The sequence below is a fragment of the Esox lucius genome, chromosome 7, assembly GCF_011004845.1.
Source record: "Esox lucius isolate fEsoLuc1 chromosome 7, fEsoLuc1.pri, whole genome shotgun sequence".
Classification (NCBI taxonomy): domain Eukaryota; kingdom Metazoa; phylum Chordata; class Actinopteri; order Esociformes; family Esocidae; genus Esox; species Esox lucius.
In genome coordinates this window covers 45,510,876-45,536,913 of record NC_047575.1, presented here as the reverse complement: position 1 = coordinate 45,536,913, position 26,038 = coordinate 45,510,876, and the positions used below count along the sequence as shown (strand labels likewise).

The window sequence follows — 26,038 nt, the reverse complement described above, 5'->3', positions numbered from 1 at the left end:
TTTCCCCAGTCGTAGTAATTCGACTTGTCGCTACCCCGAGCTGGCTAGCTGAAGGTACTAGGAATTCTGCAGTAGGTTACACAAATCCAAGTCCATCTGTGGTTGTTAACGGACTGTAAAACGCATTATTGAGGCGGCGAGCCCTTGATAGAGCGTCTACATGATAAGTATGTGGAAAGTCAGGGAACTGGTGGATAAAGCGTGAGTATCCTTGCAGTTTTTTTGTGCTTTGCCTTATTGTTCCAGGGCCCGTTAGCTAGCGGATTTACATTTACTGACAAGGGAAACACTGCTCTCATGACGTCACGCTGTTTTCTCAGCTGATAGCTCATGATGGCTAACGTTAACGATACCGAATCGTCCTTGTGTACATAATAAAATCATAATCTACTGATCTTCTGTTAATATAGAGTGCATTCTAAACAGTCTCCCAGATACATAGTGCGAACACATCCAATCACCTTCCATCACGTAGCCGGCTAACTCACGAAAGTAGCTGATGTATTACAGTAGCTAGCTAGCTAGCTTTGACCGGCTACACTGTCTGTACTTGTTTGGTAGCTAGTTAATCAATCATAGCTAAATAGCTACGCTAATGTTTTGTCCCTGAATTCATCCCTTTCAAACTGCGTACAATTTATTATTCTCTTACTACATTACATTTAAAAGTATATTGCCCAACAAAATAAGGTATTAACCATTAGCTGATGACATCGTATCATTCAAAAACAATGCATGTCTCCCGTTCATCCCCGCTAACAGCTACCTAGCTAGATAACGTACTAAACTGTTCAGCTATCTAAACTCAGCATCATTACTAGCAAGCTAACGTCTACTAGCTAATAGCTAAGTTTGCCACAATAACTGTCAAGACAATAAAACCTGTAATTTGTACTGTTACTAGTTATGTTGCATTATGCCGAATACACTACCAGTATTAACAATATAAGTTAATGATTATTGCCATTCTAGTGTGTTTTTAATATAACATTTTTACCCGAACGATTATAATTTACCCACTGTAGCAGTTAGCATATGTCTGTAGCCAGCTGAGTGGACATTACATCAGAGACATTATAAAGCTGTCTGCCGACAATTAGCCTAAACAGGCTCTTGCCTCCTATCAAAAACCCTTGAAATCCACGAAGAATGTAACGCAGTATCTACCAGTTGGCTTGCTTATAACCGGGGTGCTTTTTCTTCTTTACAAACGAGGTAGCGAAGTTGGTGTGTTGCGGAGTATCTCTGTGTTGGTTATGGAATATCTACTGCATGATGCATAAGACATTTAAAATAATAGTTTGAGGCTTTTTGACGTTTTTATAATCTGGCCAAATTGCGTCAGTATAAGGGAGATGAGGGCAGCAGATGGTTAGCTGCAGTGCGCCAATCAAAGAAAGTTATCTGGTTCAAATCCCTGATACAACAGGGTGAAAACTGGTTGTGCCCTTGAGCAAGACACTTACCCATTTTTATGTAAGTTACTCTTGATAAGACCGTCTGCTAACCATCTCAAATGTAAAATATGAATCCAAATCTCTCATTTGTCAGGACTTTTCTGATAATGTCTGAAAAACTTCAGAGTGGCAGAAATATCTGGTATTACAAGCTTTGGCTTAGTGCTTTAAGGTTGTGCAAGAGACCCTAAATGTAGTTACGTACAGGTATCAGCCATAGAAAAGGAAACACTTATGTATACACACAATACCCCATAATTACAAAGCAATATATGGAAATAAAAAAACTGAAATTTGTCATCTAAGTATTCAGACCCTTTTGACTATAACACAAATTTAGCGCCTATTTATTTTGTGTCCTTTGATCACCCTTAATGTTTGTAGAATTGGATTGCAGTCCACCTGTGGCAAAGTCTGTTGACTGGACATGATTATGAAAGGCAAGCTACATTTCACAGCGCATGTCAAAGCGAAACCCAAGCCATGAGGTCCAGGTAACACTCTGCAGACCTCAGATAGAATTGTTTCAAGGCTTAAATCTGGGGATGATACAAACTGTCAGAATTTGGAGAAAGTGAAGGGGTCTGAATTCTTTCTGAAGACACTGTACCTTCAAGTTTTTTCAACGAACAAGGGCATTGTGTGGAAACTTGCTTTTCAGTACAAACCCATAAACCGCTTTACTTCTGTAGTATGCAGTTTGCCACGTTGCTGAGCGGTTTGTACTGAAAGGCAAATGGGCATCCTCTTCTTCCCTTGGCCAATTGCCCCACATACATTGGACTAAAACCAGTGATCCTCTGCTTCGCTGCACACATGATTGGACTCCTCAAACACTCCAAATGGACGATCAGTTTTGTATTTACCTGTATAACATAAAAGCCAAACTAAAGTCAAAACACACTTCCTTCTAGAGGTGCCGTGTCAAACAATTTTCAATGTGCTTCTATAACATAAAAGCCAAAATCTTAGTTCTCAGCTGATTAAACGCCATGGTCCAGTGGTACGTCGACACTGCTCTAGACCAGCATCAGTGGTGGATCCAAAGCCCAAACATGCACATCCCCACAATACAACTCAGATGCTCATGTATATGTCCTCTATTCATGTGTTGGCAGCTTGAGCTGCTCTAAGAATTGAAAATAGGTGTGGAAGCCAATGGTCCAGTATTCTACAACACCGCCGTGCTTACGCCTACATGCCTTGAACTATGATAGATTCTACCCCCATGGGACTAGGCCAGGCTTTTAAATATGTGAGTGAGCGTGTTTGACGTCTGGGTTGAGATGTTCAGTCACTGTCATAATGAGACAGTGGGATGCAGTTTTGAATCCTCATGGTGTGTTTCTACAAACCATAGAAGTTGTGAATCATGGCCCATTTTTGAAACCCGCTGTTCAACCAGTAGACATCCATAGAGGGCTTAACTTGTAACAAGCTGTGTCATGGACATGGTCATTAAGGGCTTACATTGTGTCATTCTAAACTGGATGGGACCTCCAATGGGTTAATCGTTAAGGATCACATTACCTAATCAATAGGCTTGATAACATTAAATGTAGATTAGTTTTTCCGATTCACAATTCATGCAGGAAGTCACCTTCCTCCCAATGAATGGTGCCTTGATGTCACATTGATCTGAGCTTCAATGACGTGATTGTTCAGATTGGGGTTTGAGTATCGAGATTAGGTAGGGTAGATGCTGACTCCATTGTCTGACTAAATGTGCTCACCTTTGACTGAGAGCTGAACGTTTTTAAAGGCAGTAAACATCTGCATAGTCGAAAGTGACTCCCTACAGACTCTCTACCCTACTATTTAAACCCCCTTTAGATTCCCAGTTGGTTGGTCCGACCAGCTGACCATTTGGTGGACGAAGCCTGCAGTTACATTAATGCTTCCTTCCTTCAGCCCGAAAGGACCTGTTATTGCACTGGAATAGCAGGCCTGTAGTGAGAGGGCCCTCTCCTGCTTCCCTGGTCCCGGGGAGCCCCCCTGCAGATGCTGAGCTGAGTCACAGCCACTGGCTGGTGTTTTCACGCATCTGTTTGTGATGGGATCGGTGCTCCTGTGGGTTGGCCAGCTGAGCTCAGAATCGTTTTTTTATGCATGTTTGGCAAAATATATCTGTTTGAAGTTTTTGCTGTTTTCTTTGTCGGGGTATTTTCCCACCCAACGTTGTTTTTGCCGGACCGCGTAAGTGGAGCCGGCCTAGAAGAGTGAATGTCTCTTACTGAGTCCGTCCCTGACTGACTGACTGACTACCCCTTGTTAAATAGCGCAGTGGTTAGAGACGTGGGCTATGGAACAACATCAGTTATCGTCACCTATATTGATACAGCAGTTATCGTATCAATATCATTCACGAATGGCCAGTAGGGGCTACATCGTTGTGGACGTCCAGCACGGTCACATGGACGTCCTCGCTAGGGGGAGCCCTCGAGTGGATGTTTAACAGGACGGACGAGTGACGTTGAGTGGGATGTTGAGCCGGACGGACGGGAGAGGCAACTAGATCCCTTGTAGCGACTTGGACGTCCACCGCGGTCACATGGACGTCCTCGCTCGAGATGATGTTTAGCAGGACAGACGAGCGACGAGGAATGTTGTGCAGGATGTTGAGCCGGACGGACGGGCGACGAGGGATGTTGAGCCGGACGGACGGGCGATGAGGGATGTTGAGCCGGACGGACGGGCGATGAGGGATGTTGAGCCGGACGGACGGGCGACGAGGGATGTTGGGCGGGACGGGCGAGCGATGAGGATGGAGGGCATGGTCTGGACGGACAGGAAAGTGGCCTGGTCAGCATCCAGCTCTAACTGGATGTACATTTTAAGCAAACTGGATGTCTTGTGTATGAGCATATTTTGAATGTAATAAAATGGAGAATGAAGCGATCATCAATCAAATTATGACTGTTATCCAATGAAAATATGTATTCTTTCTGTGACGATAATGCTAGAATTCAGACTCTGCTGTACTGGTTCTTCTATTGGGGAAGTGTTTCATGTTTTGTTTTAGTCAAAAACAACACTGAAGTCTTAAGATGTTTTACTATGATGTTGTGTTTTTATAGCACAAAGAGTCTATTTAATTTCACTATAATTAAACAATATGTCTTGGTTAGGCTATAGTTTTCAGTGTTATGTATATTATCGCTTTATTTTTTGCTTAATTCTTAATACGTAGATGTGCTATGTGACAAGAATTTCATTGTGCAGGATGAAGCTATGTATTTCGGTGCATTTGATAAATAAACTGAAATTTAAACCTTAAACTTTCTTACTATACTGAAAAAAGACACACAAACAGAAAAATAATCCTTCTGTAATGTCCCCCTGTATTTTATTCTTTCCCAGTTTTGTCATGTCAAAATAATGAATAATAATAGTAATCGAGTTTTAAATAAGACTCTCAAAAAAAAAAAAAATTTATTGCACGTGGACTCATTTTAATGTTAAATACTAAACTTCATGAAAACAATAACAGTATTTAAAAAAAATCCAAATACACTTCTCATAAGAATTATGGAACACGTAATCATCACAGTACAACACCAAGTCAATTAAACTTCAGGGATATCAATCTGTCCAGTTAGGAATCTTAATCGATTGTAAATCATTGTCACGTGTTCTGCGGCAAATGAAAGTGACAACAGGTGCACTGGAGAGGCAACAGAAAGACAACCCACAAACAATAATGGTTTTGCAGATGGCCAGACAATTGCTCTCTCCTTATCCTGACGGATTCTTCTCTAGTTTTGCGTTTTTACTAGTGTCATTGTCACTACTGGTAGCATGAGGCAGTACCTGCAGCCCATTCAGCATTGCTAATCGAGTTGTGCCGTCGCTAGAAGGTTTGCTGCATCTCCTAGTACATACTCAAGAGCATGGAGGAGATACCAGGAGATGAGGCGTTACGAGGAGAGCTGGCCAGGGCCATAGAACTTGTTTACAATACGCAAAGTCGAGGCCGTCTGCTTTCTTGCAGTAATCCGTCTCAGATGAAAATGTTGCTCATATGAAATGTCTTTGAATACTATTGTTCAATACATTTCATAGATGCCAATATTAAAGAACAGTCCACTATTCTAATCAGTGTAAGATAAGACATCGCCGCTGCTTTGGCTGCGAATACAAGCTACTCTAGGGTAGATGCACATTTTTGAAACATACAAAGTACATTTTGAAATAGTCTACATTTAAATGTATTTTGCTGTAACATTCTCCCTTCAATTGTGTAATTTGAAAAAAACAACAGGCAATTATTTTGTAATAAGAAAGAAAACTAGGCTAAAACAAGCCGGATAGCACCCTAAGAAATTACGGAAAACGGAAAGGATATCAAATGTGTCATAACAGTGTTTATTATCTTTTCATAAGTATTTATTATCAATTGATAAACATCCACTCGAGGGCTCCCCCTAGCGAGGACATCCATGTGACCGTGGTGGACATCCATGTCGCTACGTGGGATGTAGCTGCCTCTCTGATTTGCTAATAAGCTGTTAAAACGGCCAGTGGCTAAAGCCATACAGTTCATAGATGCTATTTGTGGTGGAGGTAAACTTCATAAGAAACGTTACTCAGTTTAACGCTAGTTAATGGTGTCTAACAAAATATTCAAACTTGGCGTGATGTTAATGAGTGAAAATAATATAACGTGAAGAGGCTATACTAATGCCCTGCATGTTTGCAGTTTGGTGGCGTAGTGGTTAATGTCAAAGCCTTTCAAGTGGGCGACCCGGGTTAGATTATTTTTTGGGGGCCGGCTGAACTAGGCTTGCCTGGTTTCTAGAAGAGTAGCTCTGGCAATTTCATAAACCAATCAGTCAAATGTATTTTATAAAGCTGTGGTTACGTCAGCAATTGTCACAGTGCTTTTATAGATGAACAATTTAAATGTAAGGGCTAACTAAGGCTTTTTAAATGCTGACACAAAACCTCTGGGTCACGTGATTGCCATTTCCCAATTATGTAATGAACTGCCAAGTCTTGTCACTCTGCTTGGATCGCTGCAAAACCAGCTGAGGTCCGACAAGGTGAATAATTGTTGTTGCCTCAACCATAGTTAAGGCAACAACAATTAAACATAGTTTCTGTACGGGGTTCTGGTTAAGAGCTGAATGACTATAATGTATAATGCTTCTTTATGTCCTGTTTGAGTTTAATTCTGGGATGCCTTCTACCAGTTGGGGACTGCAAGTCTCTTTTGCCAACACAATGAGATCAATTTCATGGTTGAATCATTGTATTTATGTTGAAAGACCTCAGACAGCGCAACTGTAGCAAATCAAAAATATCAAACAGTGGACAATTGTGGGGAGATATGGTCTGTTTAAGGTAGCAGAGGAAACCTGGCACATAATACATGAAAGAAAAGGGAGGTTTTGACAGTTCTCGCTCTGATCTGAAGAATTTGTTTCCAAAACTCACATGAAGACAAACATAAAACGACTTCCTTGTCTTGTTAATTTTGCTCCTTTTTTAGTGAGTCTATATGATCTGTCCAAGTTTGTATCTAAGGCTCTTATGATACTGTTAAAGCTGGGGGATATAGAAGTTAATTGACAGACTGTTCAAGATTTTCAAAGTTGCAGTGCACACTTTTTTGTTTTGTTGTAGTACTCTTGAAACTAATGCTACTAGGAGGTGTCAAATGACTGGAAAATGATCAGTGTACACCAGTAGCGCTTTAGTCAACAATGTTACTCTCCTGGAGACCTGGAAGTTGTCATTTCCCTTGCTTCACAAGGGCCATAGCTTTTGTGGGTCAATTGTAGTGGGGTTTGGGGTTGTCTGTGTTCAAAGAACCGCAGGTTTGATCCCTGTGTTGGACAGTCAGACCAGAGGAAACTTGGGTTTCAGGCCCACGGCTTAACTAACATCAAGCAGACCTTATTCAGCTTCACTAATATATCAACCAGGTCTTATTCCAATTCACTAATATTAGCCAGGTCTTATTCTTGTTTTTGTATAGTGTTATTGTTGATTGATTTGTTTCTTCTTATTTTTTAATTATAATTACTGTTACTTTTAACTGCACACTCGGGAGTAGGGAAACCAAGCATTTAATTGCCTTAACTTGTTATTGCAAATGACAAATAAACCCCTTGAAACTTGAAACCAATACAAACCATGCCCTATTCGGCCTCACCAATACAAACCATGCCCTTTTCGGCCTCACCAATACAAACCATGCCCTATTCGGCCTCACCAATACAAACCATGCCCTATTCGGCCTCACCAATACAAACCATGCCCTATTCGGCCTCACCAATACAAACCATGCCCTATTCGGCCTCACCAATACAAACCATGCCCTATTCGGCCTCACCAATACAAACCATGCCCTATTTGGCCTCACCAATACAAACCATGCACTATTCGGCCTCACCAATACAAACCATGCCCTATTCGGCCTCACCAATACAAACCATGCCCTATTTAGCTTGAGGTTGTCTGAGCCACATGTTCTGGAAAATGCGAATTATGTTTTCAGATGAACCGAATTTCATAGCCAACCTAGAAATGCATTTCTCAGTAGATGCTCTACCCAGGCATTTCTTCCAGCGTTATCATATTAAGCACCCAGGCAGCGCATCGGTGTGATCAGCATCCCTGGTGGAGAAGCTCCGTGTGAGTAGCTCCAGCGGAAGGCCGACTCCGACGTCAGCCGACCCGTCGGCCACATCCCCTCCCCGGGGACCCGTCTCCCATGCAAATGGCCCCATCCAGGTCCCCGTGCTTTTAATGTGCATCACTGAGCCGCATGCTCTTAATCCTCCTCCCCTCGCTGCTGTTGTCCCCTGTGTCTTCATCACCACCACCGCCACCAGTGGCTCCATCTGAAAACCGACGTCTGGAACCACTGTTCCTCAGGAGCAGCAGGCAAGGTGTTCTTTAAAAAAAATAAAAAATAAAAATATATATATTTATAGTCTAGGATGGAGAGAGGAGAGTCAAGAGCAGCTCAGAGTTTTTTTATTTGCACTGCTGTGGCTTTTCGGCAGGGTTGTGTTCAGCCGGCTGCGTTCTCCACTGCATGTGTAAGTAAGCGAGCAGGTCCACCCTTAGCGGAGTGGAGCAGGGAAGGCGGGCGGAGTAGAACAAACGCCTCTGTGGCGGCAGGCCTGCGGAACAAAGAGGCCCTGGAAGCAGAGTCTGGGCTCCGTCTGCCTTTCATTCTGAGCCACTCAACTCCTTTTGTCGCATCCTCAACTGAATATTTTTCACACAGCGGGCCGGTGTGTGTGTGTGTGTGTGCGCGTGTGTAAGAGATTGTTTCCTAGTCTGCTTGAAATGTAAGCACGTCGCCCGTACGCTTGCCGTTGAGGCCATCTGCTTTCATGCATCGCTATCATTCATTATTCAGCGGGCTGAGATTTCCCTGGTAATTCTGGAGCCGCTTTGCAGTAGAGGAGCGTTCCTGTGCCTCTCTCTCTGTCACTCACAGTGCTGCACTGACGGCGGCGTGGTGTCTCTCTGTCAGTCTCAGCCATCCACCGTCATACCCGAGTTTTGTTTCGCCAAAACCAGTTCCATCTGCCCGTCTGTCCCTGAGGTTCTTGACTTCTGACCCGCTCTCTCTAAAATACATCGATCCCGGGTGATGTGTTATATATCGCTGTGGCGACGTCTTCGGGTCCGTTGCTTAGTACTGGCAGTAATAGCCAAAATCTGAAACAAGAGATCTGTAATAAAACAGTGTTCTTTGGTAAGGCCGTCATCGTTGGGACATGTTATGGTGTTTTTCCTGCATCAGTGACTTGTGTTTAGGCTTGTATTCGTGCCATATTTAAGATTCCTAATTCGTACACAGGTTATTGTGTTACCTAAGCCAGTTTTTGTCTTTACCTAAGAGTTAGTTGAATATACCCAAGCTAAACTAGCTAGCTACTATTGATGAGTAGCTAGGCTAGTTAATATGACATTTTACAAAGCCAGCTTTCTGTTTCCACAAAGCCTGCAGTAACATTAAGGTAATGCATCACAGCAGTGTTGACCTACATGCTGATTTCTGACAATCTCCAAATTTAGGGGCAGCATTTCAACAACATTGTGCTAAATAAAGCAAGCCAAGCAAGCTGTTCGTGTCTGAGTATGCAGATAACATTATTAGCTATAGCTACAGTAGATATGGATAGATTGTTTAATGATTTTAGTGGCGTGAAAAGCTTGCTGGGAGAAGCACAAGGTTCATAATCATATATTTCAATAAGGTCAATATTTATCTGGAGCAGTTACAGCTGCCATCTTTAATTGACCACTGTAGAGCCCTATAACAGAATGTTTGAGCAAGAATGCTTGGACTAAAGATGGCAGACAACACAAAATCAAACAAGACGTAGCTGGTCCATGCAGGTCAAACATTTGTTCAATAATTTCCCTATCGATTGGACTCCAGAGCAATCTGCAACATGTGGAATAACTTAACAGTGGAGCTGAAACTGAGCTGAAACCTTCTGGATTTAATAAACCCTCCTGGATTGAATTAGCTTACTTTAAACCGGAGTCGATCCATCCCAAAGCCCTCTGCCAAATCCAGGGATCTTTTCCAAGAGCTGGTTACATCACACATTTCTCTCCCTGGAGAGATACTCCGAATCATTGTGTGGCTGCCAGTTGCAGAAGGAGAACTGGGCCTGGCTTGGACCTCCATGTAGGCAGCAGTTGTTGGTGCTGAGAATCCACCATGGGGATGGCAGGTGTTCAAGCATCGGGCTCTCAGGCCCGACCCACAGAGTTGTACCGCTCACACTTATGTCTGTGCTGTCCACGTTAATGGCTTCCAGAGCTGCCTGCTTGGCTCACTGCCTAAACTATTTGTCTGTGTGGGTATTAGTGGGAGTGCAGGAAGTGTCTGTTTTCTCGTCTACATAACATTAGTGATTATTAGTAAAAGTGCTGTCAGCTGGAGGGGACCAAATTGTTCCTAGGTCCCGGAGTCCTCATCAGATCGCTTCACACGGTCTGGTCAGGGATGCCAGTGGAGCGGTTAGGCTAGCACAGGCATATACGCTTTTTTGTTTTATATTATAGACCCCTTCTGAATGGCTAAAAATGAAAACAGGAAGAATTACCTTCATTTGGCAAGTGAAATGGTGATAAGCGCAATAGACAAAATATAGCTATTTGCTTATATCCATTTTATTTTGTTTTTCTTATGTGGGAATGGACTGGGAACCAGAGCAATTAGGTAGAGTATACCGTGACTGACATTTTTATAGCACATCGGGTTTTTTTGTGTCTTTCCTGACCCTTTTCTGTATGGCAGACATACTGCCGTGTTGTTTCAGCCAGCGTGTTGGCCAGCCAGTGTTACAATGTTGACCTCATTTCTATTAGACCTTTGAAGCCGATATAATTTTTTTGCGGATAAAGAGCATCGTAGCGTGTCTCCTGTTTTCTATTTGTTTATTAGCATCTGTCAGGTAGTCTAGACTGTTGGTCTGTAGGTATGTTCCCTGAACATGTCACCGATCTTCCAACAGCTGCATTAGCCACCAACTCTAACCACATGCCATTGTATGTATAGTCTTTTTTTTGTCTTTTTCTCTTTTTTCGGTCATGCATTCCTCTCGTCCTTTCGAATGAGTGTTCTCTTGTCAACTGCTAAATTTTTTATTACCCAGAGTGCTTATGGGTGTCTATTTAGGCTGTCATAATCTGTTCAAGCTGCTTTTCGAATTAGGACAGATCTTGTGAACGCTTTCTTCTCATCAGCCAGTTCGAGGGCTGTCTTGGTGCCCTGGAGGCCCCACTCCTCTGCTCCTTCTGACAGTTCAGAAGAGAAAGTTGGGTAGAGCCCAGCTGTTTCCTGCCACTCTGACTGCTCTTGTGACTGGCAGGTCTGCGTATAGTGATGGGAGTTAAATGAGGCCTGTCAGGAAATGGCAGATTTTCTTTCTTTTTTTGGTAGACTCCTCACCAGGGCCAAATCACGCTGGACTCTGAATGTGTAGTCGGGGCCCATGCTGTAGATCTAGACTAAATCTTAAGCCTTACCCCACAACACACCACCACAACACTTCCATACAAACGACACAGAAAGCTGTTGTGGCAAGAACAGCAGCCGTGTAAGACAGGAAATGCAGTGTGGAATGTCTAACTCTGCATTGAATGTCCTCTGATGTATTTCAGTGTAGGTTTCATTTATATGCTTTATCGATTTAAGCCTAAAACATTGTGTTTTTGTGTGTGTGTGTGTGTGTGGGTTTCCTGTTTATTACAGCACTAACGTGGTGATGAACTACTCTGAAATCGAGTCCAAGGTGCGGGAGGCTACCAACGACGACCCCTGGGGTCCCTCTGGACAGCTCATGGGAGAGATTGCCAAGTAGGTGACCATTTCCTCCACCGCCCCGCTCCCCTCACGTCACTTTCCCAGCCACTGTGGCGTCGCCAGGACTTTCCTAACGGCAGTCCTCTCCCAACCGCAGGTCCACGTTCATGTACGAGCAGTTCCCCGAGGTCATGAACATGCTGTGGACCAGGATGCTGAAAGACAACAAGAAGAACTGGAGAAGAGTTTACAAGGTGCGGGGGGGGGGTCTCCATTCCGCTCGCTCATGTTTCATTCAGACGATCGTGTCGATGGTGCTGAGGAAACCCCGTGCTGTCTCTAACTGTGCCGCCTTTCCCTCAGGCCTTGCTGCTGCTCGCTTACCTCATCAGGAACGGATCGGAACGGGTCGTCACCAGCGCCAGGGAACACATCTATGACCTTCGCGCCTTGGAAAACTACCATTTTCTTGGTACGGAATCATTTTGGGTTGGCGCTGTGCAAAAAGGGCCAAGATAAGTGTTTGTAGCCTAGGTGCTGATTCATTCCATAACCATCCCCACGCCTCTCTTCTAAACCAATCAGGATGTCCGCCATGGTGAGGCTGTTGGTTTTCAGTTGGAACACCCAGGAGTATTCATTAGTGAGGAAGCTTCCATGGCCACAGCCGAAGTCAGTCAGATTCAAGTCCACTGGTACCAGTTTTAAACTGGTGTATATATGCACATATGTAATGTGCACAAATGAACAGTATGTAAATCGTCAAGTCGAGTGGCTTTTTGGAGACAAACTGTATGCATTTCTGATTTGCTGTGACGGAGGTGAAGACCTTGGATCTGTGTTGTACGTGGTTTGTGTGTTGGGCCTAGACTGTGGAGCTTGCCATCTGTTTTCAGTGGTGCGACAACACACCCTTCAGAGGCCAATGGCATCACTAGAATGTGAGAAACTCCACGAATGCGTTTCAGACACGGAAGACTCCCGCTTATTGAGGGTGATCAAGAAAAGGCAGAGGAAGGAGATTGCCTCGATTTATATTTCACGTATTCGGGAATGTGGTCGGCCCATAGTGGCCCATATTTGCTTCAAGAAGTTTAGTTCTGGTGAATTTCAAAACTATGCATGCTGTGAATGTTGCTTGTGAAGTTATTTCTAGAGTTTTAACTAAATACAGTAGTTTGCTTTAAAATATTATTTTGGAGCCAAAGGAATGACCTTAAAACAGTCCTTGGCTGTAGACCTGCAGGTTTACAAAACATCAAAAAAAAAAATCAAGCAACTAAGGTTTGTGAGGTTTAAGATAACATTTTAGGATAACAGTGAAGATCAGGGATCAAATTACAGAGTATTGTTCTGTTATTACCAGGTGTCGACTAACAGTTAAGTTAGAAGCAGGCGGCATATGTACTATAGAAAGTAAGACGGTATAAATATGTGCTGCTGTATGGATATGCCAGTACAGTGCCACGCAAGGCTACACTAGAGAATTGATTTTGCTTTCAAAAGAAAGCGCAACGTTATTGCAAAATTGTTGGCTTGAAAAGACCATAATACGAAAATATATTATAATTCGGCTAATGTATTTCGACGTAAACAAACTCCGAAATTGCAAGCATACATGATTTGTCAGCAAAGATGCGGGGCCGCACCCAGATCAACAACGAAACAAAGAAGGATTACTCTGGGAGAAGGGGGCTTCTTCCATCGTTTGTACAGTACGCGGTTCTGGTTCATAAATTTGGCCACGAACTGAAAGCGGCCATCAGTATGTAGGGCGACGGTTGTGCGAGGACGAAACAAGCGAGTATTAGGTGTTAGAATGCATTTAGTTTAAAAACAAAAAAACATGTGGTCGTTGAATAGTAGTAGTGTGGGTGTCAAACGAAAATCCCCAATTTAGTTCGATAACCGAAAGAGGTCCGCATGACCAGAACTATAGTCTTTACAAACCTTTTAAAAATATTTTTACTCCTTGATGGAAAAATGCTAAATGAAAGTATAAATGCTAAATGAAAACCTTTATCTGTTCATTATATTGTTTTGAGGTTAATTGTTTTTCTGAAATTTGGTCTAATACACAGCATGCTAATGGAACAGCACTGTAGAAACCCAGTCGTTAACTCCTAAATATAGTTACCATCCACAAGTCTCGTTCTCCCTAAAAGAAATGTCGTGCAATTAAAGGAACAAATTAATATAGGATTATTATCCCGCGATGCAAACAGTTACTGTCCAAACATTTTCATAAATCGTGATAAAATGAAAGAGGCTTTTTGACTGGTCCCAGTGACTGACCCTACCTGAATGACGCCGTACATAGGTATGACCACTTATGGCTGCTAGGGGTCTGAGTCTGTTCACAGACAAAACAATTATGCCGAGGGACATGCGCTATAACATTTTTTCACGGCTAATTGACACCTCGTTATATTTATCTCTAGGCGTCCCTTTAGGAATCCAAAAATATAGATTTTGTGTCTTATAGGAAGTTCAGTGTTTACTGACGAATTTAAGATAAAAAAATAAATATTTTTTTTACATGCAAATTAATTTAGAACAGCGTTCTTTTAGTATGAGACGATAATAGTTTTACATCACAAATATTATACTATTTTTTTCTTCGTTATTCATTGTCAGTAATAGGTGTTTTGTGCATGGCATTGGTACAGCTAGGCTGTGTTACACACAGATGCCTGCTGAGATAAATGAAGTCCCTAGGATAGGCCTGCTGTGGCAGTAAAGCAGCAGGGTTTGTATTTGCCCACCCCAACAAGCCCTCCACCACAGAAGGAGGTCTTCGAGGCTTGTTTCCAAACTACCAGACTCTTCCATTGCTGCTTTGGCCTGGTCTGCACTGACACACACTCTGCTCTCTTCCCTCTCTCTCTGCCAAACCAAAACTTTATTTGCTTTCACGGTGGACTTCCTGTTTTACTGCCGTAGCGTAATAAAATTGTCTTAGGAGGAAGTTGTGAAGAGGCGTCTGGCTCCTCAGACTGGTGTGGTAATGTGTATTATGTCACCAAGCCAATTGGACCGTTTGCTTACACAGTGGAGTGGACATACGAGGTCAGGGTCAAAGTAGTCCCACCTGCTCAGACTGTAAAAGAGCAAAACGAGTGTGAAGACAAATCAACCAGGAACATGGTAAAATAACAGTTCTTGGGTTTAATTACATTGTTGGGTCTTTTTATGTGTCCCATAAAGGGATGGATTCTCCTGTATGTTTCATTGTTGTACGTGTCGTGTGTTGTTTTTCAACAGGTGTACAGTTAAAGTTAATGAGAAACGAGACCAAATGTTTAGCCATGGAGATGTAGTGGTTGTATTCATCTAAATGTGTCAGTTAGGGATGCACTGATTAGAATAGTATTAGAATAGTTTGCAAGTTGGCCCTGTGGCAGCAAAGTAGCCCCAAAACATAATGACACCGCCTCCATGCTTTTGGGTTGGAATAATTTTTTTCTGTTCAAAGGCATTGTTTCGTTTGACTCATCTGTTCAGAACACATTGTTCTAGTAGTTTTGACCTCTACCCAGGAGTCGTGTCTTGATGTTCTTTTTTGACCTCCCATGTAGGCCAGGTTTGTGCCGTCTCTTTCTGACAGTGGACTAATGCCTTTCCACAATGATTGGCACGTGTAGCCCCTTAACTTCACTTTTGCCAGAGGTAAAATTATGTAATACATCCATTTTCTCTTTGAGTTTATTATTCTGTACGTTTTGTCTTCGGCAGACGAGAACGCCAGGGACCAGGGTGTCAACGTGCGTCAGAAGGTGAAGGAGATGGTGGAGTTCGTCCAGGATGATGACCGGCTCCGGGAGGAGAGGAAGAAGGCCAAGAAGAACAAGGACAAATACATTGGCGTCTCCTCAGAGAGCACAGGAGGCATGGGTGGAGGAGGATTCACCGTGGCCAGCCGTAAGTGTCCCATCACTGGGGAGGCCTTTCTATAGTAGGGATAGGAGAAAGTGCCCGTATCCAGGTGAGCGAAGCTGGTTGAGGCCCCAAGAGGATTTCAAGGTCTGATTGCTTCCTAAGGCCCTTCTAGTACTGAATAAAGGGTCTGAGTACTTATGTACATGAGATGTTTCAGTTTATTATTTTAAATACATTTGCTAATAATGCGTTTTTCCCTTTTGCCATTATTGGGCATTGTGTTTAGATTGATGACAAACAAAATGTTGAATCATTTCGAAATTCGGTTCATTAGACAACGTGGTGAAAGTGAAGGGGTCTAAATACTTTCCGAAGCCACAAATAAACATAATGATGTGTAAGCACTAAGCAGACTAATTTAGCTCCGGTCCTTGTCACTGTCTTGTCTGCAGTCTCTGAAGGCTTTAGGAATTTCACTCCTGGATCTCATTCTCTATTCCCCATGGATCTCCTCTTCCTACTCCCCATCATCACTGATCTTTTGATTAGCTGTTTTCACTCCGGGGCCAATTGCGTCTTATCTCCCCTCACATCTTCATCTGTGAGATTTCTGATCATGTTTGTACAAGTGAAACCCTGACGCCCTCACTATGTTATGGAACATTGCATGTCTTCCCTTGTGCTTGTGTTTTTTTGATGCGCTACTCTCTGATCTGCTATTCCGATATCTAATCAAGGCGACTGGTGGGTCTGGTCCCTTGTCATTTCATTAGGACTTAGTAGGAGACCTCTTATTGAAAGGCTTTAGTTTGCACTTTACTTCTATGAACCATGGATTTCTCTCTTTGATTCCTGATCACTTTGATTTATTGCTGGGATTTCCCACTTCATTAGTCAAATGAGAGTTCCAATTTGTCAATTAACGATGTGACAGTTAGTGTGGATCATTTTTGTCACGCGGAATCAGAATGCCGCAGAGACGGTCTGTTCATCTAGGATGTTCTCTGTTTCGGCAGGCTTACTGAAGCTGTGTTGTGATTGCGTTGGCAGCGGGCCCAACCGTTCTCAGTGCCGAATAATACATTATCTGTTGCACATTTTAATTGGCATTTTAGACGCAGCGCGTTTCCACACTGGCTTTCATTGTGTCACCCGAGTGTGTTTCACTCAGCATTAGGAATGTGCACCGTTATTCTCATATTGGAAATGTATATTTAAAGTTATTATTCAAGTACTTGTATTAGTAAATATGTTGCAAACACGGGTCTGAAAAGGCTTTTTCTAAGTAGAAATACCAATCCGGAAATTTCACATAAGAGGATATATGATGAAACCAAAAATGAGTAATTTCTTCTTTTTATATATACGACTTTTCTAGTGGGGCTTTCAGACCAAAAGATTCAACCGCCAGCGTTTACGTCTTGTTTTTTGCTGGTTACTTGCAGAGCGGCTTGAACCGCCACGTTCTGTATATCTCCCGGTCTGTATTTCCTCCGGTCTGTATTTCTGCCAGTCTGCAGACATGGACGACATGGAATGCTGGGTAAAATGTTCCTACACACAGTACTCACCGTTTCATATTTGCGATTATTAAAAATCAGTGCATTTATTTTTCCTGAAATGTTGAGTACTAAATGTGGGCACGTTTTACCGGGGATTCGAAGTCTGCGGATGTTTTCCCATGCCCAGGAAGCTTTGGCTCGTCTTGTCTCTGCCGCGGTGCGTACACTGAAAACAAAAGAGGTGGCAGCGTTGCCACTTATTAGTGTGTACGCCCCTTCCCCTTCTCCATCTGTGCTCTTGCCCTTTACTCTCACAAACTGCCAGTGACCTGATGTTATAAAAGAACAACACTTACTCCTTCAAGCGTTACGTATTAGTGCTTGGGTTAAAAAGGTGCCGGTAAGATTTCTTTTTTTCTTTTCACTTTTTGGTAAAAAAAAAAAAGAAAAGCATGTATTTTGGAATATCAGGAAAAAGATAATGGAACATGCACCTGTTGTCCGTGCCTGTTCCTCTGCTCCTCTCAGCAGGGGAAATGTTTGACTCTGAACCCAAAGGGAAATGGGATGAGGACTGGGACAAGAACAAGGGAGTCTTCCCCTTCAGTGAGAAGCTGGGCGAGATCAGCGACAAGATCGGCAGCACCATCGACGACACCATCAACAAGTTCCGTAAGAAGGAGAGGGATGAGTCGCCGGACAGGACCAGGTAGGTGTTTGGAAAGATCAAAGGAAAATGTCACATGTCTACACACCTGCTTAATGCTGGAGGATTTCTTCTTAGACAGAGTAATGTGTTGTTTTTCAGTGACACAGAGGAGGAGAAGGTATCGCATAACGGACAGACGCTGCCTGGGAAGCTGTCGGGGGTGGAGTTCAGAGACGAGGAGGAGGAGACCGTAACGACGAAGAGCATCCAGATCACCCAGGCAACGGAGACCACCACCACCACCACACGCAAACGGGGCGGCTTCCCCTCCAAAACCGTGGACCTGGGGGCCGCTGCCCACTACACCGGGAACGGGGGCGGACCGGGCACAGACAAGGTAAAGCGGACCTCTGACCCAGGCTGCCGCTCTGGTGCCACGGTAGGCCTGTGGCAGAAATGGACTCCGCAGCGCTCGCTGCTTATAGGGAACGCTGTTGAGTTGTCTGCAGAATCTATTTTCATCAGTGTTTTTATTGAGACTGAAACACAAGATGGTGATTATTTCCCATGGGACAGGAGGCAAGCCGTGTTTCATCTCTTCTGACTGTGTAATGAGATGATGGAAGAGGATGGCAGCAGCTACAGTGAAGAGGAGGAGTTCCTGGGCTTAGGCTGCGCTGTGTGATCTGTTTCTAGACTGATGCTGTGCTCTTGTGGTCGCTTTAGGAAGTATAGCGCCCTGTTCTTTTCCAACCCTAATTAAAAGTCTGCAGCCTATTGGAAATGTTCTGCTTAGAACTATGATTAATGAAATACAATTGAAGCACAGCAGTGTGGACAGAGGTGGGCGTGCAGGCACCTTTTCCCCACATAGGCCTGTGCTTGGATGGGCAAAGACACAAATACCTGTTTTATGTTTCAGAACAGGGGAGACCTGCAGCAATTTTGAAGTAAAATACCTGTTAATGCCGCGCTTATGTTTTGGCTCACTTACTTTGAAACAACTAGCTAGCAAGGAGCCAACCCTGTAGCGAGCAGAATGATAATGTGATCGTTAATGTCAGCATTTCTGTGTCAACATTTTTATCTCGTGAGATTTTAAGATTCTGCTTAGCTGCTGCCAAAGCCATGGCCATTATAAGTCCAAACATTCATTAGAATGCTTTATAATATACGCAGAACCAGGTTGCACCAGGTTGACCACCACAGTCTAGGTTTGAGCTTTGACTGTGCCACCGGCTGCCCTGACTGGGAAGCCCCTGGCATGGACCGCTGAGACTTCCTGGTCTTGTTGCACTCTAGTGACTCCCTCAGGTGGCTCAGACAACTGAAGAAGCCCACACACACACACACACACTTACTCACCTGACTTACAGCGTGGACGAAGTGTGCAGAAAGGCGGTGTGGCTTGATGTATAAGGTTCTGTGGTTTTGCCCTTGAGCCAGGCACTTCATTTGAATTGCACCTGTAATGTAGGTTGTTTTCGATTGTGTTGTTTTTCCATCGCATATTCAACAATTTTCTTGATATCTGCTCACATACCGTGTGGGTAAGCTGTACTACATGATGAGGTCTTTAGGGATGAAAGCAAAAATAACCGTCAAGATGAATAGCAGACATTCCTCCCATCACCAGGTCTCCACAACAAGAAAATCCCTATCAAGCTCGTCACTGCATTCTCACTGTTATCACAATTAATTTGATCTGTAGCCTAATTTACCACGTGTGTTGCTGAGTACAGTTCAATATGAACTACAATTCATTCCCATGATTTGGTAGGACGGAACCCCACCCCACATCACCCCACCCCACCCACCCCACATCACCCCACCCACCCACCCCACATCACCCCATACCAACCCATCCACCCCACGCCACATCACCCCACCCACCCCAATGGGCTCACTTGACAGTGATATTGATCTACTTCACCATTAGGTTGGCTGTTTGACTAATTGAACAGGTCAGCTTGGGTGGGCCTGGCTGTGAAAGAGCAGCCATGGGCTCTGTGGTCAGGTCATTCTCTGTATTCACCGTGTCACGGTTTCACACGGGGCACCTCTCTTTCCCTGGCCAGGTGTTACACCTCCCCAGGCGAGTGTGTTGGTGTGTGCTGTCTCTGAACATGACTGAGCATCATGTCTTTCCCCCGTGTCCTCTTCAGACCCTGGTCGGCCAGTCGTCCAGCAGTGGCCTTGCAGATCTTCTGTTGGTGGACTCTGGTTCCAGGCATACAGCTCCAGTGGGTAAGACCCTTCAGTAGGTCATCCAGACTTGGGCACAGCGGGCCTTTTTCCTCACCTGCGGTAGCGTCTGGATGTATGGCGGCCCTAAAGAGCTCCTCCAGACTGGGCTATCAGGTGGGGGGCACAGGTGCCAGGCTGGCCTTAAAGACACAGATATCTGGCCAATGTATCAGGCAGCCTAGTAGCGGGGGGGGGGGATGACTTAACCAGCTGCCAGCTGTTAGCCGGTCTCTGGTGGGAAGAGACTGCTGCATACATACACCCCCCCCCCCCCACACACACACACACACACACACACAGATGCTGCTGTCCTGTCTCATCGTGTCCTTGCTTCTTCCACTCAGAACAGCTGGGCCTTGTCTCTTGGACTCAGCCTGAGAGGAAGAGGGAGCACCTCATCTTTTCCAGTGGCACACTTTGTTCCCACCCCCTTTCTGTGTGTGCTTGGTGTGTGTGTGCGTGGTGTGTGTGTGTGCGTGGTGTGTGTGTGTGTGTGTGGTGTGGTGTGTATGTGTGTGTGTGTGGTGTGTCTGTGTGTCTCTGACAGTTTGTGTTGAGTTTCACTTTGACAAGAAGCTTTATGTGAGGGTAAAGGTTAGAGTTAGTGTTAAGTTTAGGCATTGCAGGTTTGGTTTAGGGCAGGGGTTCCCAAACTTTTTTTGGGAAGCTCGGGTTTTGAGGTTAGAGTTGGTAAAGTCCCTCTTTTATGGTACTGAATTGGTTGTGCGTGTGCGTGTGCGTGTGCGTGCGTGTGCGTGCGTGTGCGTGCGTGTGCGTGTGCGTGTGCGTGCGTGTGTGTGTGTGTGTGTACCATCCAGGTGGAAGTCCAGACCTCATCGATGGATTTGCAGACTTCTCCTCCCCTGCTGCCTCTGCCAGCCTGCCTTCATTAAGCGGTTTGTCTCACTGCTTCTATCTCCTGTGTTGACCGAGGTCTCCGTCTCCCATTACAAGCCACTCCCACTATGCTAATGACATAACCAGTATGCTAATAGTGGGGTTAAATACAGCAGACAGCCAAGGATCTGCTCTCAGCACCATGTATGAGGAGAACCAAGGAGGTGGTTTAGGACAGAGCCCTGCCACAGAGGTAGTCAGAGGTGGGCCAAAGCCGCCCCCTCCGTGCCGTCTCCTGCCCAGGGGTTTGTGGTTGCGCCCCACGTGGTGTCTGGTCTCGCCCCGTGGAGCTGGTGAAATATTGATGGGCCGGTGCTGGGTCCAGATGGGCAGGCTACCTGCTGAGCTTTATGAGGACAGACACCTGTCAGCTCTCATTTGGCACAGCTCAAGTCCCTGGCCTCCACCCTCTGGTCCCAGATGGATGGGTTAGAAGGTTGGTGGGTCGAACGAGAGAGGAATGGATGGGTGGGGGGTAAGAGAGAGAGGGATGGATGGATGGGTGGGGGTAAGAGATGGATGGATGGATGGGGGTAAGAGATGGATGGATGGATGGATGGGGGTAAGACATGGATGGATGGATGGGGGTAAGACATGGATGGATGGATGGGGGTAAGACATGGATGGATGGATGGGGGTAAGACATGGATGGATGGATGGGGGTAAGACATGGATGGATGGATGGGGGTAAGACATGGATGGATGGATGGGGGTAAGACATGGATGGATGGATGGGGGTAAGACATGGATGGATGGATGGATGGATGGGGGTAAGAGAGGGATGGATGGATGGATGGAAGGTCAGAGTACGGGCCAGTTGAAGCCAGTCATTTGATGTCAGTCTGCTGTAGCCCTCCCTGGGTCTGTGTGCGAGGTATCCTCTTGTTCTGAAGTGAGCACCTACCCGGTCCTGTCCGGTTCCGTCAGCACCGGGCTGTGTCCTGATACTCCCCTTGTGTCAGGTTCCGTCAGCACCGGGCTGTGTCCTGATACTCCCCTTGTGTCAGGTTCCGTCAGCACCGGGCTGTGTCCTGGTACTCCCCTTGTGTCAGGTTCCGTCAGCACCGGGCTGTGTCCTGGTACTCCCCTTGTGTCAGGTTCCGTCAGCACTGGGCTGTCCTGGTACTCCCCTTGTGTCAGGTTCCGTCAGCACCGGGCTGTCCTGGTACTCCCCTTGTGTTAGGTTCTGTCAGCACTGGGCTGTCCTGGTACTCCCCTTGTGTCAGGTTCCGTCAGCACCAGGCTGTGTCCTGGTACTCCCCTTGTGTCAGGTTCCGTCAGCACCGGGCTGTCCTGGTACTCCCCTTGTGTCAGGTTCTGTCAGCACCGGGCTGTGTCCTGGTACTCCCCTTGTGTCAGGTTCCGTCAGCACTGGGCTGTGTCCTGGTACTCCCCTTGTGTCAGGTTCCGTCAGCACCGGGCTGTGTCCTGGTACTCCCCTTGTGTCAGGTTCCGTCAGCACCGGGCTGTGTCCTGGTACTCCCCTTGTGTCAGGTTCCGTCAGCACCGGGCTGTCCTGGTACTCCCCTTGTGTCAGGTTCTGTCAGCACCGGGCTGTGTCCTGGTACTCCCCTTGTGTCAGGTTCCGTCAGCACCGGGCTGTGTCCTGGTACTCCCCTTGGGGCGATCCATGTTACCTTCACTGTTCAGCTGGCCTGTCTGACACGGTGCAGAAAGTCTTCCTCACAGATGAAATGGGTCATGTAAGTCCCATGCCTTATTCATGTACCTCCAGGTTGACTAGGACATACTGAACACCGAGGAAAACGGCATCCTTCTAGAATGGTTTTGAAGTTGAGCCTAGAGACACCTACATTTTACTGTTAAAATAACCATCCTGTTTCAAATGTTTGGGATGAAGGGTGGCCATGGCAACTCATAGACATCCTACATTTTCTGTGTTCTTAATTAGTGACCCTCTCTTCTCCCCCCAGGGGTCAATGGAAACGGGGAGTTTGGGGACTGGAAGGCCTTCTCCAGTCCACCGGCCACAACTCCTCCAACTCGGCCAATCCCAGACCTGTTTGGTAGCGTCCCGCCCCTCCCTGGCTCCTCCTCCTCAACCGCCCCACCCTCAGCTGACCTCTTTGACCTGATAGGCTCCAATCACACCTCCCTGAGCGCCTCGCAAAGCCTGACGTTCTCCATGTGTGGCACCCAAAGTATGGGGGTCACCAATACCATTCTACCGGTCTCCCGGTCACAGGTGGGTGTGGCTGGCCGGACTCCACCCAACACCGCTAGCCATTGTTGTGGATGGTGGTTCCTCAATATCAGAAGACAGGAATACAACGGATGTGTGGCAATCACAATATTTAGTGATGGCCATTCGAGGCTTCATTAGCGTTATTTTAGCAGCAGGATATTGTGCTGGCAGATTGTCTTTATCACAATGAAAGCCATAATTGAAATGTATAAGGCAATATAGTTAATCTAGTCTGTGAAAATGAACAGGCAAGAATAACATTGGAATGGACATTAAACATAAAATGTACAGACAAGATTAACTATATTACCTTATATACTTCAATGGTGGCTTTTATTTTGAAAAAGAAAATCTGAGTTAGAGCCGCTAGCGTAATATCCTGCTGCTAGAAGAACGGTAGCGAAGCCTCAAATGGCCATCACTAACGAATATTAGAGTCCCAACACAACGAACACCGTTGTGAGTGTGTGATTTGCAGGTTGGAAGACTCTGATAGCCTGGAGGTTCTTTGACCTGTTTGTTCTGGGTTGTAGAACTTTGGGCCGGCGCCAGGGGGCTTATCGCCGCAGCGCATGGGGCATCAGAAGCCCTCCCTCCCCGCCACGTGGTCGGACCCCAGCGTCAACATCAACCTGGACTTCCTGTCTCCTGGCATGCAGACGACCAACTGCAAACCCAGCCTGAACAACATGTTACAGCAAGGTCTGGTTTCAGCTCTCCTCATCAGTCTGCTGTGGGTGTCAGCACCTGTAATATGAATGTCAGTGCAGGGTGATCCAACTGACAGGATTTGTCATTTCAGATCCCTCGCTCTCAGGAGTCCAGCCGTCCATCAACCTGGCGCAGAGTTTCGGAGGCCTGAATCTGAATATCCAGCCCACAGCCGTGCCCGTCAGACCCACAAACCCCCTGATGTCTGCCACAGCCACGCCCCTCAGACCCACAAACCCCCTGATGTCTGCCAACACTACTGGCTTAGGGGTGCCTCCAAGTATGGCTACAGGTACCATGGGGATGGGTACCATGGGAATGGTTGGCATGCCTATCAACCAGGGAATTATGGGAATGAACATGGGCGTGGCCCCTGTTGGCATGGGCCTGCAAGGAACCCTGGGTATTCCTGGAATGGGAATAGGGCAGCCTATGGTCAATGCAGCCATGATGCAACCCAAACAAGATGTCTTTGCAAACTTCGGGAACTTTGGGAAATGAGGGAGCAAGAGGATTTGTGTGGAAGTGTATCGATGAAAATGACATTCTGTACATGGTTGAAGGCATATACGTTATATCATTTAAATAGAAAGGTACCACCACCAGGTAAAACCTTCAGAACATGTTAAGTGTTACTTTGTTCGATCTTTTGTACTTTCATGTTGTCATTTATCAGTTTCAAACCTGACAGAAGGAAGTTCAGGAATTACCTCACTTATTGACCATACATCATTCCTGGACTGAACAGTAGCAACAACATTTCTAAATATATTTTTGGAGCGCATAAAATTAATTGTCATTGAAGACGTCTTGGAGAGCATAAAGGACAGACTGCATTTATACAAGAAGCCCTTTTCTGATATTTTTCCCCTCTATTTTGTAATTTAACCAATGACATCTGTTCACATTTGATCTTTTTCATAGCTGATCTGATTAGTCAAACCCCAATGAGTAAAAAAATATCAGAATTGGGGCGCCTGTGTTAACGCAGCCAAATGAGTACATCGAGTCCTTAAATTATTTTGTATTGTTGTGCTACATTTAAGTGTAAAATCACAGTCTGTTATTGGTGCATGTTTTAGCTGAACTAGTTTCCATGGGATCTTCTGCCTGCTGGGGCGTCTTGGAGGGTGAATGATCAGAATCAACCTTAACGTGATGAGTTAGCGAAGAGCTAAACCGTTAGCATGTGTTTGTGGCGATTCGTGGCACACTATTCCCTAGGTAGGGCACTAAAAGGGGAATAGTGGTCCACTTGGCCCCTCTTCCATCTCAGTGTTATCGTGCTCTGAGTTGGTGTTCCTGCTGTTGGCCGACACCCGGATGAATCCGTATTTGCTTGAGTTCCTTGATTGGCACGTTTTTTTCCCCCGGCACATTCGTGATACTACGACCCAGGTCTGCCACACTCTGGAGTGTGTAGGCATCGGATCATTGGTGTTACGTGTGCCATAGAAGGGAAGGTCTGATGGGCCGGCGGTTACGAGGAGACTGTAGGGAGGGGACTAGTGACTGACAATGGGTCAAGCTGTCTGGCACCCTGCTTGGCCGCCTGGGTCGGCTGAGAGGGACAGACGACACACACAGATTGGTTCTACTGTGAAGGCCGGTCCCCGGCTGATCTACTGTGAAGGCCGGTCCCAGGCTGATCTACTGTGAAGACATTTCCAAAGGGTGCTGCTGTCTTGCATCTCTCTAAATGTGAAGGTTGTTTCAAAGGTTGCTTTTCGTTGTGTGCATGTGCGTGCGTGCGTGCGTGTGTGCGTGTATTTTGCGTGCTTCTCTCCGTTGGCTGCTGTGCACAGACGCTTTGTCATATTGAGGCATTATGTTCCACATGACCAAATCTTTATTTTATTATTCCTGAGATTATTCCATAGTGTTAGTTGAATGTTTTAATACTTTACATTATACAGACTGTAATATGTTCAATTATGTTGTATCAATGGGAGAGTTAATAAAACCATTATTAGTTTATGCAAATGTGGGGGGGGGGGGTCTCAAACTACTTTATTTTCAGTACATCTTATTTTTAATTGTACTAAACAGTATTTTATGTATTCCATGAAAAGATTCATTAAATCATGAGTAAAAGGGCATTATTTCTCAAAATATTCTTTTTTAGTTTCTCTTCAAAGATTTAAAAAACCTAGTGGCAGTGAAGTCACTGGTTGAACTAAAGAGTGAAGAGGGGACAGAGGGACA

The 26,038-nt window shown here is 45.3% G+C and overlaps 1 protein-coding gene across 2 annotated transcripts; it reads left to right on the top strand.

Moving 5' to 3' along the window:
• Positions 1–36: 36 nt before the first annotated feature.
• LOC105011267 (clathrin interactor 1) lies at positions 37–25,932 on the top strand. 2 transcript variants are annotated; one of them, XM_034293358.1, is made up of 12 exons: positions 37–201; positions 11,692–11,796; positions 11,900–11,996; positions 12,106–12,214; positions 15,478–15,663; positions 17,655–17,832; positions 17,932–18,169; positions 19,938–20,019; positions 20,838–20,915; positions 22,851–23,122; positions 23,656–23,824; positions 23,925–25,932. In XM_034293358.1, exons 1-12 carry the CDS (start codon positions 161–163, stop codon positions 24,332–24,334), a joined length of 1,965 nt encoding a protein of 654 aa, XP_034149249.1. In that variant the 5' UTR covers positions 37–160; the 3' UTR covers positions 24,335–25,932. The 2 variants fall into 2 exon arrangements, with proteins under 2 accessions (XP_034149249.1, XP_028976854.2); XM_029121021.2 differs by having other exon boundaries at positions 38–201; positions 17,652–17,832.
• Positions 25,933–26,038: the final 106 nt, after the last annotated feature.